Source organism: Phocoena sinus, unplaced genomic scaffold (genome assembly GCF_008692025.1).
Source record: "Phocoena sinus isolate mPhoSin1 unplaced genomic scaffold, mPhoSin1.pri scaffold_46_arrow_ctg1, whole genome shotgun sequence".
Lineage (NCBI taxonomy): Eukaryota > Metazoa > Chordata > Mammalia > Artiodactyla > Phocoenidae > Phocoena > Phocoena sinus.
Genome location: NW_022605666.1, coordinates 24,085 through 43,034, shown reverse-complemented (window position 1 = coordinate 43,034; position 18,950 = coordinate 24,085). Strand labels below are relative to the sequence as shown.

Here is an 18,950-nt window from a genome sequence, read left to right as displayed (position 1 = left end):
AATTTCTTCTGTCCAAGTCTATTTACCACATGGGGTCGCTGTTGCAACGAGCTGATTCTAAACTGTAACCCTTTTATGTTCTATTTCTGTAGAAGCTGTCCTCACATATTTAGCTCCCTCATATATCCTTCTTTCTCCTCCACCTAGTACTGAAGCTGGTTATTTATTCCATACTTTGTTGTATCCACTCTATCAAAATGTTACTAGAAGTCATTAGCACTCATCGATCTTCTTCCATGGGAAAATGGAAAAATTGCTCACTCAGAATACATTGGGCAATTCTAGACCTCGAAGAGGCACTCCCCAAATATTTTCTAGTGATTTTCCTTTCCCATATTATATGAGCAAAGAACTCAACACACCACTATCTTTTCCACATTAATGTGAGTATCTAATATGTTTGGATTTTTGCAATTGGCTGATTCAGCTAACATTATGGTATCTTTTGGATTTAGCTCCTTTCCTGAATGGATGTTTTGTTTTTATTTTTAATTGTTGTGTTATTGTTACTTAATTTATATTGGGTATTTCTTGAAGGAAGGGTGAATGATCTATATGTACACTTAAACAATCAAATATATAATCCTACACAACTGCTTTCTACTGGCCACAGTTCTTCGCATGTAGACAAGAAGGAAAAGAATGGGAAGGAATTACAATTTACTGTTGACCGTATACCATAGGCTGACTCTGAAGTAGGTGTTATTCTCTCTTTTTTACAGATGAAGACACTGAGGCTCAGAGGAGTGAGTTGCCCAAGGTCACAAGGTGGCAGAGCTGGGATTTGGATTTAGGTCTGTCTGACTCTGAACTTGTGCCTTTTCTTCTTCTCCTCACTTCCTCTCTTCCACATCAAATGTCCTGTCCTAGCTGGTCAGCAGGGACTAGTGAGGGGTCTGCTTCCCTGTTTAAAAACTGTTGAGATTTGAGTAGCAGATGTAAGATGTGGACTTAGTGTGATTATAAAATGACACCAGGGTGTCAAGAGATGAAAGGTCCAGTTCAGATGGTCTCATTTGCTCTTTATGGAATAAGATTAAGATTCCATTTCATCTTACATAGGATTCAATGGGGGATTTCTGGGCATGAACTTCTAGGTCAGATGGGTTATTCTCAGAGCTCCATGAGTATGAGACTGGCTACAGTAGATGACCACCTTCTGGGACTGTGGAAAATTGATGGGGAATAAGGAGCCCAGTGGAATCTACCCTCTGATATATTTGTTTCATTCAGACTAAATCTCTAAAGGGTTAGACCTAGGCAAACATCTAAAAGGAAAGCAGACTGCTATGCTGTTGTGCTGGAAGTTTTTACCCTCTATTCTTCTTCCTGAGTGCTCAGCTGAACCTTGAAGGGAAGCCCATTCTGAGGAGCTGTCACCCTGCTATTGGCTTGCTTCTGGGGACAGCCCTAGGTGAGAGCTGCTAGTGTGGGCTCTGGCAGGTGCTGCTGTGCCTCGTCCCTGGTTCATATCCCTGGTCCAGGCTCAGACTCAGCAACAGAGCCTGACCCTGGGTCCTGGTTTACACTAGAATATGAGGCATTTGACAAGAGTGACTGTGCTCCTGATCTTGGGTGAGTTATTTTGGGATTAAGAGGAATTGGGATATGGGTCTGGACAGGGATCTGCAACCTTGCCTGCTACCATTGCTCTTTTTTTTTTTTTTTTTTTGCAGTACGTGGGCCTCTCACTGTTGTGGCCTCTCCCGTTGCGGAGCACAGGCTCTGGACGTGCAGGCTCAGCGGCCATGGCTCATGGGCCCAGCCGCTCCATGGGCGTGTGGGATCCTCCTGGACCGGGCACGAACCCATGTCCCCTGCATCAGCAGGCGGACTCTCAACCACTGCGCCACCAGGGAAGCCCCCCACTGGGGCTTTAATCATGTTCTTGTGGCTGCAGCTGGACTGTGAGTTGAGGGTTTAAGGGAAACAGTGTATTAGTGGATATTCTTTAGAAGCCAAGACTGGCTTTATTCAGGTTTCTTTTAGTTATTATAGAGAAGGAAAAGTAAATTCTGGAGCTTAGTAATCTGGCAACCCTTCTCCTTTCTCTGACTTCTTCTTTCCGCATAGGTGTCAGCCTTGGAGAGAAGATGGAGCAGAGTCCTTCTACCCTGACTGTCCAGGAGGGAAACAGCTCTGTTATCACCTGTACTTATACAGACTCTGCTTTAGACTACTTCCTTTGGTATAAGAAAGAACCTGGAAAAGGTCCCCAGCTCCTTATAGACATTCGTTCAAATAAGAGCAAAAGAGAACACCAAAGATGGAGTGTTTTATTGAATGACAAGGCCAAACGTCTCTCCCTGCACATCTCAGACACCCAGCCTGGAGACTCAGCTGTCTACTTCTGTGCAGCAAGTACACAGTGCTTCCCAGGCACCTGCTACCTGTACTCAGAGCTGCGACTGGGGCAGCCTCCTTCCTTTGGCACAGACTTTCATGTATAGCATTTGTCATATTGTTTGTCTGCAAGTGGAAACTAATGTATTAGACATGAAATGCATAGAGTAAGAAGATTAGGTTCAAGATGACCCAGAAAGTGTTATACATTTTTGTGGATAACTGTTGCTTACTGAATTCTTGAAGGGAGTTAGTAATATTTTATTTCAAAATTGTAAGATTGATGTTACATTGCTATTCAGACTCTTCTTCTCTAAATAACTCCCTGGTATCAATATCACAATCCTTATTGTGAATAGATTTTTAAATACTGTGTTTTGAAGACAGCATTTATTTTTCTGATTACACAACGTTACATGCCGGTTATAGGAAATGTGTGATATTCAATAATATGATATTGACAATTCTGTAGTCACATAATATTGCTAATATTCAGTTTACCCTTTTTTATAAATTCTTATTATAAATAGGCTCAAGATTTTTTCACTTACCATTATATCTTGAATTGAGCATTCCCCTTTCATCAAGTCTTCTCCTCAAACATCTGCTTTTTTAATTGTCCTGCAAGAGATAGTAATAAAGTACAGCTTTATAGTAATTTTCTTCCTGTAAATTTGTGGTAAAATTTGTCAGCCTGTTTTTATGTGCTTTTTATGTACCACTTTCTTATTGAGAAAATGTGACATAGGTCTTCCTTTAGTGTCCATTGATGGCATATTTTTGTGTGTCTTTGAGTTAAATTAGGATAGGAAGTGATTTGAGAATGTGAGCTTTATATAAAATTCACAAATCTATTCTCTTTACGAAATTCTGTAAGTATCTGTTTACATTTACTCTTGCATAGAATTTAGAAGACAGAGTTGTGTGTCTTATTTGCTGCTTTATCTGTAGTACCTAGCACAAACTTTTTCACATAGTTGATTATCAGTAGATGTTTATGAAAGAAATAAGAAAAGGTGAATTCTTCTATTTATTCATATTTTGATTTAAACTTTGTAATTGAATTAAGTTATAAATTGATTTGTGGAGAATAAAACTCCTTAACGTGTATATTTGATAATTTGATTAAGAACATACTATTTATTGCTATTTATAAATGTCTTTAATTCTCGGTAAAGCACTGCTTAAAATAATTAAATTTATTCCTAGACTTGTAATGTTTTGTTACCATTATGATTGAAATCTTTCTTTCTGGGGTATATGGGACTTTTTTTTATATGTATTTATCAGCCCCTTACTATTATTACTGGCTTGCCTAAAGGCATTTGGACTAATGGCTAATCTAGAGACAGCTTGCTACAAATCTCCTGCCTCATCTTCATGCTTTGACTGGATTAAACATTACTAAGCATAACCTTCTCTTTTAAAATGTTATTTCCTTAGTGTTGTACCTAAATCAATGGAATGAAAGAAGTTGCATAAATAATTAATTCCCTAGTTCTGCAACACCTGGTCAAGGGTAGGCTATTCTCAAGATCCCTCATATTCTTCCTAAGGATGTATATAATTAATGACTGGTATGGTGAGAATGAGGCCTCTTGTCTGAGTTATGGTTGTTAGTAAATTGCAAACTCTTTTTTTTCTTATAGGGAAAGTCATCATACTAAATCAGATTTAATACATCTAAACAAGAAAGACTAGTATTGCAGCCCAACACCTCAACCGGCTTTGATTATTTCCCTCATTGTAATCACTAGCTCCTGTCCAGGAGAAGCAAGGTGACTCTTAGTTGGTCCATTTCCTCCAAGACTGATAATGGAGTGAATTATCCTTTCCCATATTATATGAGCAAAGAACTCAACACACCACTATCTTTTCCACATTAATGTGAGTATCTAATATGTTTGGATTTTTGCAATTGGCTGATTCAGCTAACATTATGGTATCTTTTGGATTTAGCTCCTTATATTTTATTGATTTATTCTTCTTAAGTCAGAAGAGAGAGCGGATGCAATTACTATGGGCTTTCCTGCTTTGCAGTAGTTAGGTGAGAATTTATTCAACAGAAGTGAAAAAAAAAGCTCTATGCAGTGTGCAGAGTCAGTCACAGCTCAGATTCAGACACATTCGAGCTTTAAACCTCCCCTATGGTTAGTGTATTTGTTTCTTACTGTCTCTGAAGATAGTGAGTGTGTGCAGAAGGCGGCCCCATTCTGCAGGCTCGGGAGAAACAAGACAAATGAAAGCAGTCCACACCGCCATAGGGAAAGGAAGAAAAAGGGAGGCTGTCAGAACCCAGACTGGCTTCCCAGGATCAAGAGAAGGCGGTGAAGTTTGCAGTAACATCTTCAGTTACTTACAAGAGCCCTATTTTGCCATTATGAACTTAGTGTTTTAAATTTTTGTTCCTAAGTAATTATATAGAAAAGTTGACTATTTTGGGTGTACATTTCTGTTTATTTGAATTTTAATACATTGTATAGATCATGTAGCCATCACATGATTATTATACAGAACAGTTTCATTGCTCCCCAAAACTCCCCTGTGCTATCCTGTTGTAATTACAAACTCCCCTATTCCTAACTCTTTGCAAGTACTGGTCTGTTCTTTCATATTTTTATCTTATTAAGAATGTCATATGGGGGCCTCCCTGGTGGCGCAGTGGTTAAGAATCCGCCTGCCAATGCAGGGGACACGGGCTCGAGACCTGGTCTGGGAAGATCCCACATGCTGTTAAGCAATAAACCCGTGCACCACAACTACTAAGCCTGTGCGCTAGAGCCTGCGAGCCACAACTACTGAGACCGCGTGCTGCAACTAGTGAAGCCTGTGTGCCTAGAGCCCATGCTCCACAGCAAGTGAACCCACTGCAATGATAAGTCCGTGCGCTGCAACTAGAGAAAGCCCACGCGCAGCAACGAAGACCCAACACAGCTTAAAAAAAATACATAAAAAGAATGGCATATGAATAGAACCATACAATGTATAACCTTTTTTTAAAAAATATTTATTTATTTATTCATTTTTGGCTGTATTGGGTCTTCGTTGCTGCTTGCGGGCTTCAGTAGTTGTGACTCGTGGGCTCGAGAGCGCAGTCTCAGTAGCTGTGGCGCTCAGGCCCAGTTGCTCCGCAGCATGTGGGATCATCCTGGACCAGGGCTCAAATCCGCGTCCCCGGCATTGACATGTGGATTCCCAACCACTGCGCCACCAGGGAAGCCCTACAACCTTTTGAGATGCCTGAATCTCAGGGAGAGGAAGCGCATGCCACTGGACACAGGTGTCATTTCCATCTCTGCCAACACACTCAGTGTTTTCTACCCCTGATGTTTTGAACTTCTGTTTTTATGGGAAGAGCTCATCATTTCAAGTGTTTGAATTCCTGTGGATATTTGATATATAATTCTATGAAAGACACCATGGCAATTGATAACGGAGAGGTAGTGCTGAAGGTCAGACCATATCCTATAATCATGTTGAGTCACGTTCTGTATACAAGCTTAGTTGCACAAACTCCATCCTAAATTTTTATCAATAGATATTTTTATCACACTTTAGGGCTAATTTTATTGATGAAGATTTACTCTAGCAGTACGGATTGGGGTATAGCTGTTATTTGGCTTTTCTTGGATGGCACTGAATGAAATATCCAATAATTCTTTAACTTTGTTGCAATAGCAATATCTTTGTAGGGCTGAACATTTGCATTAGGATGGGTATTTTTTCAAATAAAGCCATACCTTAGTAAGTTATATTATTGGTAAGAGGACAACGTCAGGAAAATCAGAAATATATAACATTCTACCATTAAAGTGGGAAGATGTCTCTAAAAGATGAAAAACAAAAGAGTGCAAAGGGGACAATCTCCTTGTGCAAAAGTGTGCAAAAGTGACAATCTCCAAACATCTAGGAGAATTCTCTTCTAATGGTCTTGGATGGAGATGTATACTTTAGGCAATTATATGTTTGTTTTAAGGATCGTGGGTCAGCCTCATCTTCTATAGAATGTCTACTTCTGACCATTCCCCGGAGAACCTTAGTTTAGTATTTCTAATGTGGGTAACTTTTCAATTCTTGTCAATTAAGGAAGCATGATGTTATGCTAGTTGGTGCACATGTAACACAGGATGTATTTCTTGTACTTTATCTGCTGAATTGGTAACAAATAGTACCTAATAAGGTCATTTCTGCAAGCTCAATGGCAGTCTTTCTCTAGGTATCTTGCAGAGCATCCAGTCACCCAGATTAATGTCATGTAAAAGCTGACTAAATGAAAGGCTAAAAAATCAACCTCTGCCTGTGATGAAAGGACTGATTACATTGGGTTTATCTAGTTTAGTTCAGTTTGTGAAAGATTGGAATACGTGTTGTTTGGGACCTTGTGAGTTACCTGGGCCTATCAGTGACCAGTTCATAGTGAGACAACATATGACTTTGTGAGGGAAGGACAGCAGGGCCATGGGGGCCAAGGCTAATTAATAATGCATTAGGCTAGAGTAGTTCAAGGGTGTCTGATACAGTAATTCATTTCAGTTCTAATATTCCATTTGTTCTTTCTACTTTTTCAGAAGATAGAAGGATGATAAGAATAGTAAAATTTCTGAGTGAGGGCCAAAACTTTCTATAGCTCCCCTATATAGATATACATTGAAATGGCACAGGTAGTAAACACAATATCAAGTTGATTTTCAACTATGGTGAGTGCTGTGGATTCTCTGACAAAACACTGCTTCAACCCATGTAGAAATAAAAATACTACTACTAGTACATACTCATAACCCATGGGGAAAAAGCAATTGTTTAACTCCTTTTCAAAATACCCCAAATGTTTCCTTGGGACAGTATTCCAGTTCATATCCCACCTTTACAGATTTTTATGGGAGTTTGTTTGCTCCAAGAAAGGCATGAACTGACCCCATTCTTTGCCATCCTAGAAGTTTCCCCACCAGTGTTTGTTTAATGTTGCAGCCAATATGTCCCTACTGTGATGTCTTTTCTCTGGAGGACTTTAGCAAGAGTTCATCGGATATCATTAGGCTCCACCAGACAGCTGTCCTGGCTTTCATATATCTTGTCCTCATGAATCAAACAAATCAATCATTTCTAATGATTCTTTACAAAATTCCGGCCAAATTTTGTGCATCTAAGATGGAATTATTGAACTTCTCCATGGATTTCTCTTTATGTTCTAGAAGAGGTGCTTGCATAAGGATTAAGTCAGAAAGGGATGCTTAGCATAATAATCTGCTCAAGCATTTTTTCCTAGCTTCTACAGAGTCTTTTACACTGTGAGAGATGGCTTTTATGAAAAAAATTTCTTTGAGTAACATGAAGACATCAAATAATTCATGTATTTGGCATCCATTTTTAATAGGCATACATGAGATACACAAGAAGGTTAAGAAAAGGTTAAGATGATTAAAAAACCTCATTGTATTCCTAGTATTTGGAAGCCATAAACTGTGTTAAAAATCTATAACTAGGGCTTCCCTGGTGGCGCGGTGGTTGAAGTCCGCCTGCTGATGCAGGGGACTTGGGTTCGTGCCCCGGTCCGGGAAGATCCCACATGCCGCGGAGCGGCTGGGCCCGTGAGCCATGGCCGCTGAGCCTGAGCGTCCGGAGCCTGTGCCCCGCAACGGGACAGGCCACAACACTGAGAGGCCCGCGTACAGCCAAAAAAAATCTATAAATAACACTGTATGTATACATTTTGTAAGTTCAGTACATCCAAGAGAGATCCACAAGTTCAGCTACTTGAGTTAATTTTGCTCCTGCTAATGACTGGTTTTAAAGGGAGTTTAGAGTAGCTATTGCGTAACTAGCTTGGTATTTTCTCTTTTCAATATTTAAAGTAAGATTATTTTAAAAACATGTCAATTCAGAATTTTGTATGAGAGTGTCCAAAAGATCTGTTCAGGACATGAAGGCATTTTGAATAGCAGAAGTACAATCATGAGATCCTTTAATTGAGAAGTATAACAAAGTTGAATAATATGCGGAGAAATTAATATTTTATGATTAGTCAACTAACTGATAGACAAAGTTTGAGTGTTTTAGATTGGAGAACAATTTGTACTGTATGTAGTACCATCAGATTTTTTTTTTTTTTTTTTTAAACATCTTTATTGGGGTATAATTGCTTTACAATGGTGTGTTAGTTTCTGATTTACAACAAAGTGAATCAGCTATACATATACATATGTTCCCATATGTCTTCCCTCTTGCGTCTCCCTCCCTCCCACTCTCCCCATCCCACCCTTCCAGGCTGTCACAAAGCACCGAGCTAATATCCCTGTGCCTTGCGGCTGCTTCCCCCCAGCTATCTACCTTACTACGTTTGTTAGTGTGTATATGTCCATGACTCTCTCTCGCCCTGTCAAAACTCACCCTTCCCCCTCCCCATATCCTTAAGTCCGTTCTCCAGTAGGTCTGCGTCTTTATTCCTATCTTACCCCTAGGTTCTTCATGACATTTTTTTCCCTTAAATTCCATATATATGTGTTAGCATACGGTATTTGTCTTTTTCTTTCTGACTTACTTCACTCTGTATGACAGATTCTAGGTCTATCCATCTCATTACAAATAGCTCAATTTCATTTCTTTTTAAGGCTGAGTAATATTCCATTGTGTATATGTGCCACATCTTCTTTATCCATTCATCCGATGATGGGCGCTTAGGTTGTTTCCATGTCCTGGCTATTGTAAATAGAGCTGCAATGAACATTTTAGTACCATCAGATTTAAATGGAGATTCTGGAGCAAGATCTGAAGATGCTTCAACCAATTTAGCCAAGGCTGTAATTACTTTGAGACAAGGAGTGTAAGTTTTGTTGAACTTTAAGGGGTAGGCCATGATAGGCAATGGGTCTTTGTTGTTTGCCATGTTGTTTAGTAATATCCTTAGGCATGGCTTTCCTTTTACATTCATACACAAGGAAAGGTTTATTACAATCAGTGGTGAACTTATGATCAGCTGTCTTACGGAGGTGTATGATGTCACCTGCAATATATTCCCTTTAGAGCTGGGCGCACAGAATATAGGGGCTTCTTGTGGCTCTTTTAGGGTCCCAATTGAGTTAATGGGAAAAATATAAATTCAAAGGTTTGATAACCTAATGACCAAACTCTGGCATCTATTTTGGCCTTTCTGAACAGAGCTGGGCTGTCAAAACTAATAGAGAAGAGAAGGGGACCTCTGTGACAGGACTCCCTGTCTGCAAGCTTCATTCTAGTCTTCTGCAAAGGGAGATTATCTTTTCTCCTGCTATTAGGTCCCAAGATAGGTAACTGGACAGATGTTGTGGTGAATAATTATATTGATGGCTATATCAATATATAGGTTGAGGAAGCTGCAGTAACTACTCTGAAGAGATTTGCCTTCTTATCATAAAGTGATTTATTTCTACCTTAGGTGAAAGAAAAGCATACATAGGTGTAAGGATACATGATCATTACATCTTAGGTTGTTTCCATAATCCATTATATGTAGTATTTTAAAATAAGTTCCATCACAGACGCAACAACTAAACACAGCAGTTGGTCGAATCATCAATCTCCCTTTCAATAACAAATTTACCTCGTGTTTATTTTCAGATGTAATTGCTATCAGTTGAAGAGCTGGTTAATGCAAAAGGAAGTCTGGGTTGAGTGAGACCCTCACCTAGTCCACAGAGAAGCTGACATGACCCACATCAACTTGCTCCTCCAGGAAACCGCTGTTTCCTGTTGCGGGGCAGCAGCAACACATAGCTCAGCAATTCTTCCCTCACCCTGTCAGGCTCACCTCACCTTGCAGAGCCTTGAAATTGAAGAAGACACTTTCCATCTAGAGGAAGACCTCAAACATGCTTCTCTCCAGCCTTCTGAAGGTGGTCATGGCTTCATTGTGGCTAGGTAAGGATGGCCCCAGTGGGACTGTACCCCTCTAGGACCTAAGGACTGGGTGAACAGGTGATTATGGGCACGCTGGGAAGAAGGGGCAGTACAGTGTAAAACAGAATTTCTTTCTTCCACAGTACTTATTCTTAAACTTCTGATTCTGCTTTTTTTTTCTTTAGGATCCAGTATTGCCCAGAAGGTAACTCAAGACCAACCAGTAATATTAGTGCAGGAGAAGGAGGTTGTGACCCTGGATTGCATATATGACACAAATGATTTCACTTATAGTCTATACTGGTACAAGCAGCCCAGCAGTGGGGCGATGATTCTCCTTATCCGTCAGGACTCTTATAACCAGCAAAATGCAACAGAAGGTCGCTACTCACTGAATTTCCAGAAGGCAAACAAATCCATCAAACTTGCCATCTCAGCTTCACAGCTGGAGGACTCTGCAGTGTATTTCTGTGCACTGAGTGAGCCCACAGTGAGAGGTGTGTGGGAGGCAGGTATACCAAAACCCAGGGCTCTGCTTGATGTATCTGCCTGCTATAGGGACCAGGGCAGGGAATTGCCTTCCCAGACAGGAAGTGGTTAGGGCTGTGGCAGCACAGGTGTAGGGTTAGAGGGAAAACACTCCTTCTAAGAACATATTTCTCTGGGTTTGTAGACCATGTCTAGAGCTATCATTCATCAAAAACAACCTTATCCCCTGAAAATTTGGGTTCAAATTTTTTATTGAAGACAAAAAATAGCCACATAAAATCCTTGCCATTTAGTGATTAGAATGAGCTAGAAGAATTGACTAAGGAAATTCAGAGACATCTGATTTAAAAATTAGTAAAAATATGCGTGAATTTTTGGATTTTCAATTAGTTCAATAAATATTTATTGAATATATATTATATTACAGGTATTGTTTTGAATAAGGAAGGTTGTGAAATCTTTTTGTGATTTTCCTCTTTTTGAATATTATGCAGTTTTACACCGTTTAATGAATTCATTTATTTTAGTTTTGTTAGCTGAGTTAATGGTACACTTGTTTACTTTCTAAGGTGCCTGATATGTCACAAACTTTGTGCTAATCTTCATTCCATCTTATTAACACCTCTAGCATGGAATAGCTCAATTACCATAATGGAAGCTTTACCTGCCTCCCATCAGTCTTATTCACAAAAAGATCAATAATTAGTGGCTCTTAAAAGGACACTGTGAGAAGCAGAGTATGAATTACCTTGTTTCTCTGCTCTTGCCCTTCACTGCACCACTCCTTCAAAAGTATTTTTGCCATCATGTGGCACATTTTGGACACCTCCAGGCCCTCTTTTTCAATCAGTGTTACACAATCCCAAATACTCCTTCCCTCAAATTTCCTCCTTCTACCTCTAATCCCATTTTCTCAGTGTCTTAAAATTTGAATGGTAATGGGTGGTTGCTAAGTGATCTTGTATTGTAACTGCCTCTTCTATTTGCATTTCGAAAGCAGTTGTGTAGAGTAGAAATCTTAAAAGGAATGTCTTACAGTCCCTTCATTAAGTAGTGCTGGAAAAATTGGACAGCTACGTGTAAAAGGATGAAATTAGAACAGTCTCTAACACCATACATGAAAATAAGCATCTAAATGTAAGACCAAATAATATAAAACTCTTAGAGGAAAGCATAGGCAGAACACTCTCTGACATAAATCACAGCAAGATCTTTTTTGGTCCACCTCCTAGAGTAATGAAAATAAAACCAAAAATGTACAAGTGGGACCTAATGAAACTTAAAAGCTTTTGCACAGCAAAGGAAACCATAAACAAAATGAAAAGACAAGCCACAGAATGGGAGAAAATATTTGCCAATGAATGCACAAACAAGGGCTTAATCTCCTATATATACAAACAGCTCATGCAGCTCAATGTCAAAAAACCAAACAACCCAGTCAAAAAAATGGGTGGAAGATCTCAATAGACGTTTCTCCAAAGAAGACATACACATGTCCAAGAGGCACATGAAAAGATGCTCAACATCATTAATTATTAGGGAAATGCAGATCAAAACTACAATGAGGGGGGCTTCCCTGGTGGGGCAGTGGTTGAGAGTCCGCCTGCCAATGCAGGGGACACAGGTTCGTGCCCCGGTCCGGGAAGATCCCACATGCCGTGGAGTGGCTGGGCCCGTGAGCCATGGCCGCTGAGCCTGTGCGTCCGGAGCCTGTGCTGCACAACGGCGGAGGCCACAACAGTGAGGGGCCCATGTACCGCAAAAAACAAAACAAAACAAAACAAAACAAAAACTACAATGAAGTATCACCTCACAATGACCAGAATGGCCTTCATCCAAAAATCTACAAACAATAAATGCTGGTGAGGGTGTGGAGAAAAGGGAACCCTCCTACACTGCTGGTGGGAATGTAAATTGATACAGCTACTATGGAGAACAGTATGGAGGTTCCTTAAAAAACTAAAACTAAAACTATCATATGATCCAGCAATCTCACTTCCGGGCATATATCCAGAGAAAACTATAAATGAAGAAGACATATGCACCCCCGTGTTCATTGCAGCTCTATTTACAATAGCCAGGACACAGAAGCAACCTAAATGTTCACCAATGGAGGAATGGATAAAGAAGATGTGGTACATATATACAATGGAACGTTACTCAGCCATAAAAACGAATGAAATAATGCCATTTGCAGCAACATGGATGGACCTAGAGATTGTCATATTGAGTGAAGTAAGTCAGACAGAGAAAGACAAATATCATATGATATTGCTTGTATGTTCAATCTAAAAAAAATGGTACAAATGAACCTATTTACAAAACAGAAGTAGAATCACAGATGTAGAAAAGAAACTTACGGTTACCAAGGGGGAAATGGGGAGTAGGGATAAATTGGAAGATTGGGATTGACATATAACGCTACTATATATAAAATAGATAACTAATAAGAACCTACTGTATAGCACAGGGAACTCTACTGAATACCTACATGGGAATAGAATCTAAAAAAGAGTGTAATGACTTACATGGGAATAGAATCTAAAAAGGAGTGGATATATGTACACGAATAATTGATTCACTCTGCTGTACAGCAGAAACTAACACAACAATGTAAATCTACTATACTCCAATAAAAATCAATTTTAAAAGTCTTAAAAATTTTTAACTCAAAAAATCTTCTCTTCTTTTTTTTTTGCGTTATGCGGGCCTCTCACTGTTGTGGCCTCTCCCGTTGCGTAGCACAGGCTCTGGATGCACAGGCTCAGCGGCCATGGCTCACGGGCCCAGCCACTCTGCGGCATGTGAGATCTTCCCAGACCGGGTAACGATCCCGTATCCCCTGCATCGGAAGGCAGACTCTCAACCACTGCACCACCAGGGAAGCCCTACTCCCTGATCTTTGATGACCATCTCGGTCTAGGACACTGATCACAAATGAAACCTTATAAACTGGCATCAGACTGGCTGCAACAAAACCATCTGGGAGCTTTAAAAAATTACACACTTGTGGGAATTCCCTGGCAATCCAGTGGATAGGACTCCGCACTTTCACTGCTGAGGGCCCGGATTCAATCCCTGGGTGGGGACCTAAGAGCCTACAAGCTGTGCAGCAGGGCCAAGGGAAAAAAAAATTACACAGTTGTGGGTCTCAATCCTGGAATGTATGATTCATGAAGTTAGTTGTGGGATCCCAGAATCTGTAATTTTAAATCACTTACACATTGATTCTATTATCAGCTGTTGTATGAATATCAGCTATGTCTTTAATAATTTGAAAAGCTGGGAAAAAAGAGAGTCCTAACTCACGCTCAAGGCTTTTGAAACAAATCCACATCTTTAGAGTTCCTAACCCAGTGGAGGAAAGTTATTTGATTAAAGTTTGGCAATAAAATATGGCCGATGGATGGTAACAGAAAGCATCCTTGAGGTTATTCACTAAGAGTATAAGATTAGTACTTGTCTGATTCACATAGGCCAACGCTTTTATCGTGGAGTCAAGAAAATAGTAGGAGAATAAGACATTGATCTCAGACCATTCTATAAGGATTTGATCTTTTCAATTATGATATTTCTTTTGTTTTCACATTTTAATGATTCTGAAATTCAGGATTCTTTGACTATTGATAAGATAGTGTGGCTTTTTCCTCTGAAAAGATTTTATTAAAAAGATAGCATTTCTTACAAATGATATTATTTTGGGACCGATAAAATATTGTATTTCAAGTAGTAGTGATTCCTCAATCAGTGACCCTTGATTCATTATTTTTGTTTGGTATAACAAATATTTAGTGAGCATGTAATACATGTCAGTCACTGTTGCTCTATGAATTGGGGTACAATGCTGAAACACAGAGATTCACTCAGTAATGATTTGGCTTCTTATTACGTCCTCTGTAATCAACCTCAGATTCTTTTCTGACATTCAGTGGATTATAGGCTGGCCCACCATGGATACCTGAGAATATAAAGTACTATATAAAGTGCTTAAGAAAACTGATATCTTCTCAGCTGCAGAAATACCTGGGATGCTCTGTTAAAGAACTTCCATGTCAGGCAGGGTCCTAAGAGCAAAACAGACCTGAGAAGTTATGACAGCTCTTGATCAGATTTCCAAGCACCGCCTGAAGACTGGCATGTACCTCATTAATGAAGTCAAGGATAAGTTTTCTGACTTGAGGAGACCAGGAAACGTGCATCCCATTTCAGTGTCTGTCCACCAGGGGGTGCAGTTTCCTAACACAAGCACATTTCCTGTCTGAAACTAGGCTTAGGTTTATCACTTCACTGTGACTTCAATATTTCTTCATGTGACGAGTCAAGGACATCATTCATGAGACACTCTAGAGATGAACTCTTCTCCAGGCTTAGTGACTGTGATACTCTTAGTGCTTGGTAAGCAAAATGCCTCTAAAAATTTGGATTCTTTCTTCTGTTATGTCAACAAAACCTTTAATCATAATTTTATCCCAGAGCTTTATGCCCAAGATGATACAGAACTCTTTTATTTTTCCCCAGGACAAACCCGTGAAGACTCAGTGACCCAGATGGATGGCCAAATGACTCTTCCAGAAGGGACTGCCTTGACCATAAATTGCACTTATTCAGCCACTGGGTACCCCATTACTTTCTGGTATGTTCAATATCCTGGAGAAGGTCCACAGGTCCTTCTGAAAGCCATGAAGGACAATGAGAAGGGAACCAATAAGGAGTTTGAAGCCACATACCACAAAGAATCAAAATCCTTCCACTTGGAGAAAGCCTCAGTCCAAGATTCAGATTCGGCTGTGTACTACTGTGCTCTGAGTAACACAGTGATGGGAACTGCAGGGGCAGCTGAGCACAAACTCTTTGAGTGGCAACAAGGGGCCTGGAGGCTGAGTGTCTCTCCATTTGATCCACTCTGTGGCACAGTCTATGGTGGTTTGTCCCTCAGTCTCTGGTTGATACAAAACTCATACAAATTTCTAGAGAATAAGAACAAGAAGTGAATATTCCCCATACCCAACTCTTCATTAGTGATTCTGAAAACAGAGTCTGACATCAGTAGTTCCTCATCCAGGGCCAAAGTAATTTCAAGGTAAAGTCACATAAACAATGAGACTTGGGGCCAATGTAAGAAGAAACAAGAAGCACTTGGATGTGTGCTGTACCCCTGTGGAAGGGTTTAGAAACCAGAAGCATTAATTACACTTGAATAATTAGGGTGGATGGTGCTGTGTGTGTTTGTGTGTTTTGAGGGCATTCAGGGAGTGAAGGCTGAAAATAGGAAGACTGAAAATAAATAAGCAGCAGACTACCATGTTCTCTACCAGTGCCTGTATAACAAGCAGTGATCATTTCCCAAACCCAGCAGAAAACTGGAAGTTAGCCATTGATGAATTGAGCAACAGCACATATAAGTAAGTAAGCCAAAATAATTAAAAATTTAAAATGTAATAATTATTCACTTCAGGGAAAAAACTGTTATTCAAGAAAGTAGCATACTCATAGTCTACATGATTCAGCTAAATTTTCTTCTAGATAAGTTTTACCACCAATAGTCATGATTAGGCAGAATATCTATTTCCCCCAAACCTTGTGTATTACTAAGGTTCTGGACTGTTGCTTATCAGTCAGGTTTTTAAAAAAAAAATTTAATAATTTAAAATTTATGAATGAGATGGAGCTTCATTTCATTTCAAAGTCATTTATGTATTTTTGTATAAATTGTCTATTCATATATCTTCCCATCTCCTACTGTGTTATAGTCATTTAAATATAGATTTTAAAGGACATTCTCTATGTTAAGAAAGTTGTCATAAGACTGTCACATATACATGTCTTTTAAAAAAGTTTAATTAACGTTTTTGACTTTGTTTATGGTCTTGTTTGTTTGGCAGGCAGAATTTTAAAAATAGTATGTAGTAAATTTTTGAAAATTTTCTTTTATGGATTCTGAGTTATATTTAATGCTTAAAAATCTGTAGCACTCTAAAATGATAAAATTTTATCTCACTTTTTTTTAGTTTTTCTCAGATTAATTTGTCTTTAAATCTTTAAATTTGCGTGTGTGTGTGTGTGTGTGTACGTGTAGAGAGGTTGAGGTTTAAGGCTTTGTATTTTTCTGAATTTTTGTTTGTTAGTTTATTTTGAGGCAGCTTTCCAGGCTCAACATTTTGAATGACTCATTTTTCTGCCACTAGAAATTATGAAATTTTGAATTCAGGGAGGCTTAACTTCTGTGTGTGTAAACTATTTACAATATTTTGGAGGGCAGTTTTTTTAAGTATATCATATGATTCAAATCACAAATAATAATTCGGAGTCTTCTGTTCTATTGGCCTGTAAGTCTGTTTTTGTTTTTTTTTTTTTGCGGTACGTGGGCCCCTCACTGTTGTGGCCTCTCCCGTTGCGGAGCACAGGCTCCGGACGCGCAGCCTCTGCAGCCAAGGCTCACAGGCCCAGCCGCTCCGTGGCATATAGGATCCTCCCGGACCAGGGCACGAACCTGTGTCCCCTGCATCAGCAGGCGGACTCTCAACCACTGTGCCACCAGGGAAGCCCTTGTAAGTCTGTTTTGATGTCAGTACCATACTGTTTTGATTACAAACGCTTTGTATTATTATTATTGTTTTTTTATTTGCATTACGCGGGGCTCTCACTGTTGTGGCATCTCCCGTTGCGGAGCACAGGCTCAGGACATGCAGGCCCAGCAGCCATGGCTCACGGGCCCAGCCGCTCCGCAGCATGTGGGATCTTCCCGGACCGGGGCACGAACCCATGTCCCCTGCATCGGCTGGTGGACTCTCAACCACTGCGCCACCAGGGAAGCCCTGTATTATATTTTGAAATCAGGAAGTGAAATGCCTCCCACTTTGTTCTACTTGCTCAAGATTACTTTGGCTATTTGGGGTCCTTTGCGATTCCATATGAATTTTAGGATTGTAAAAAATGTCATTGGGATTTTGATACGCATTGCACCGAATCTGTAGATTTTGTGCAAAAGCTTTTAAGTTTAATTAGGTCCAATTCGTTTAGTTTTGTTTTTATTTTCATTACTCTAGGAGGTGGGTCATAAAAGATCTTGCTGTGATTTATGTCAAAGCGTATTTTTCCTATGTTTCCTTCTAAGAGATTCAATAAATAAACAATGCATTGAGTGAGATATTCTTCCTTTGTGAGAGCTTCCTTGTAAATGAATTCTTGATCACTGTCAAACTATGTATCCTGATTTTTGGCTAGGGAAATTGTGTCACTGACTCTGATAATTTTTTCAGACTATACTTTCCCCAGATGAAGCTCTTATTTTTCTCTGAGGTATCATTTCCCTTTCTTTACTCCTTCCTGACATGTCTGATTACTGGGGCACTTTAAGTGGAGGCAATGTTGTGAGGGTGGAAAGCCTAGATATTTCTTTACCTGTGATCAGCAATGTAGCAGACAGTAGGGCACTGGTCTCAGCAGCAATGCCAGTACCTTGCTGAAAAACTAGAAGGAAATGTCTTTGCTCTCCTACCTCCTTGTACTCCTCTTCGTTAAGGACAGCTGGGACTCAGCCTACCTGTTACTTTCTTCGCAGCTATTTGGGGGCTAGAGGAAAAGCTTTCCCCAAACAACTAGTTTCCTTCTTAGATGTCCATTGATCTGTACATGCCAAGCTTTCTCTACAACCTATTGTTTTCTGCTCTTCATCCTGGAGTTCCCTGCTACTGACCCCAGATTTCTATATAAGCCTCAATGGGATACCTCACTTAAGCTCTGTTGGCACAGCATGGCTGGCTTCCACAGAAGCTCCTTGGCTAAGCACAGGGGATCAGGGACATTTGAAATCTACCAACTTAATAGAATTTCCTTATTCTTAGGTCAAAAAAAAACCTGTACAACTAAAATTCTAAAGGGCCATTCCTGGTGTGAGGAAGGTCAGAATCAATGATGATGAATGGAAAATACCTTGATATGGTAATGTTTACACATTTCATTAACATACTTGTACAGAAGCTTAAATTTCTGTGAAGGCTGATCTATCAATATTTTCCCTTATTCTTTCTGACTCTCATGTTTAGAAAATTCATGACCATCCTAAATTTATAAAAATATGCTTTCATTTTATTTAAAATATTAATTATCTCTACTTGGAATTCATTTCACAGCTGATGTTAAGGTATGCAACCAAATTTAGTTTCTGATCTCTAGATGACTCTCCATTCATGAAGACATATTTTACTGAATATACCATCTTTTCCCTATTTTTTGATAACTAAATT

The 18,950-nt window shown here is 39.6% G+C and overlaps 3 gene segments (V, D, J or C); all 3 read left to right on the top strand.

Annotated features, from left to right (window-relative positions):
• The first annotated feature begins 1,080 nt into the window (after window positions 1-1,080).
• On the top strand, window positions 1,081-3,436 carry LOC116748318. The segment is given in 2 exon segments: window positions 1,081-1,575; window positions 2,074-3,436. Coding segments are annotated over 2 exon segments (417 nt in total).
• A 6,579-nt stretch (window positions 3,437-10,015) lies between these two features.
• Window positions 10,016-10,816, top strand: LOC116748316. The segment is given in 2 exon segments: window positions 10,016-10,236; window positions 10,401-10,816. Coding segments are annotated over 2 exon segments (465 nt in total).
• Window positions 10,817-15,044: 4,228 nt separating this feature from the next.
• LOC116748317 lies at window positions 15,045-15,968 on the top strand. The segment is given in 2 exon segments: window positions 15,045-15,099; window positions 15,223-15,968. Coding segments are annotated over 2 exon segments (519 nt in total).
• The last annotated feature ends 2,982 nt before the right edge of the window (window positions 15,969-18,950 follow it).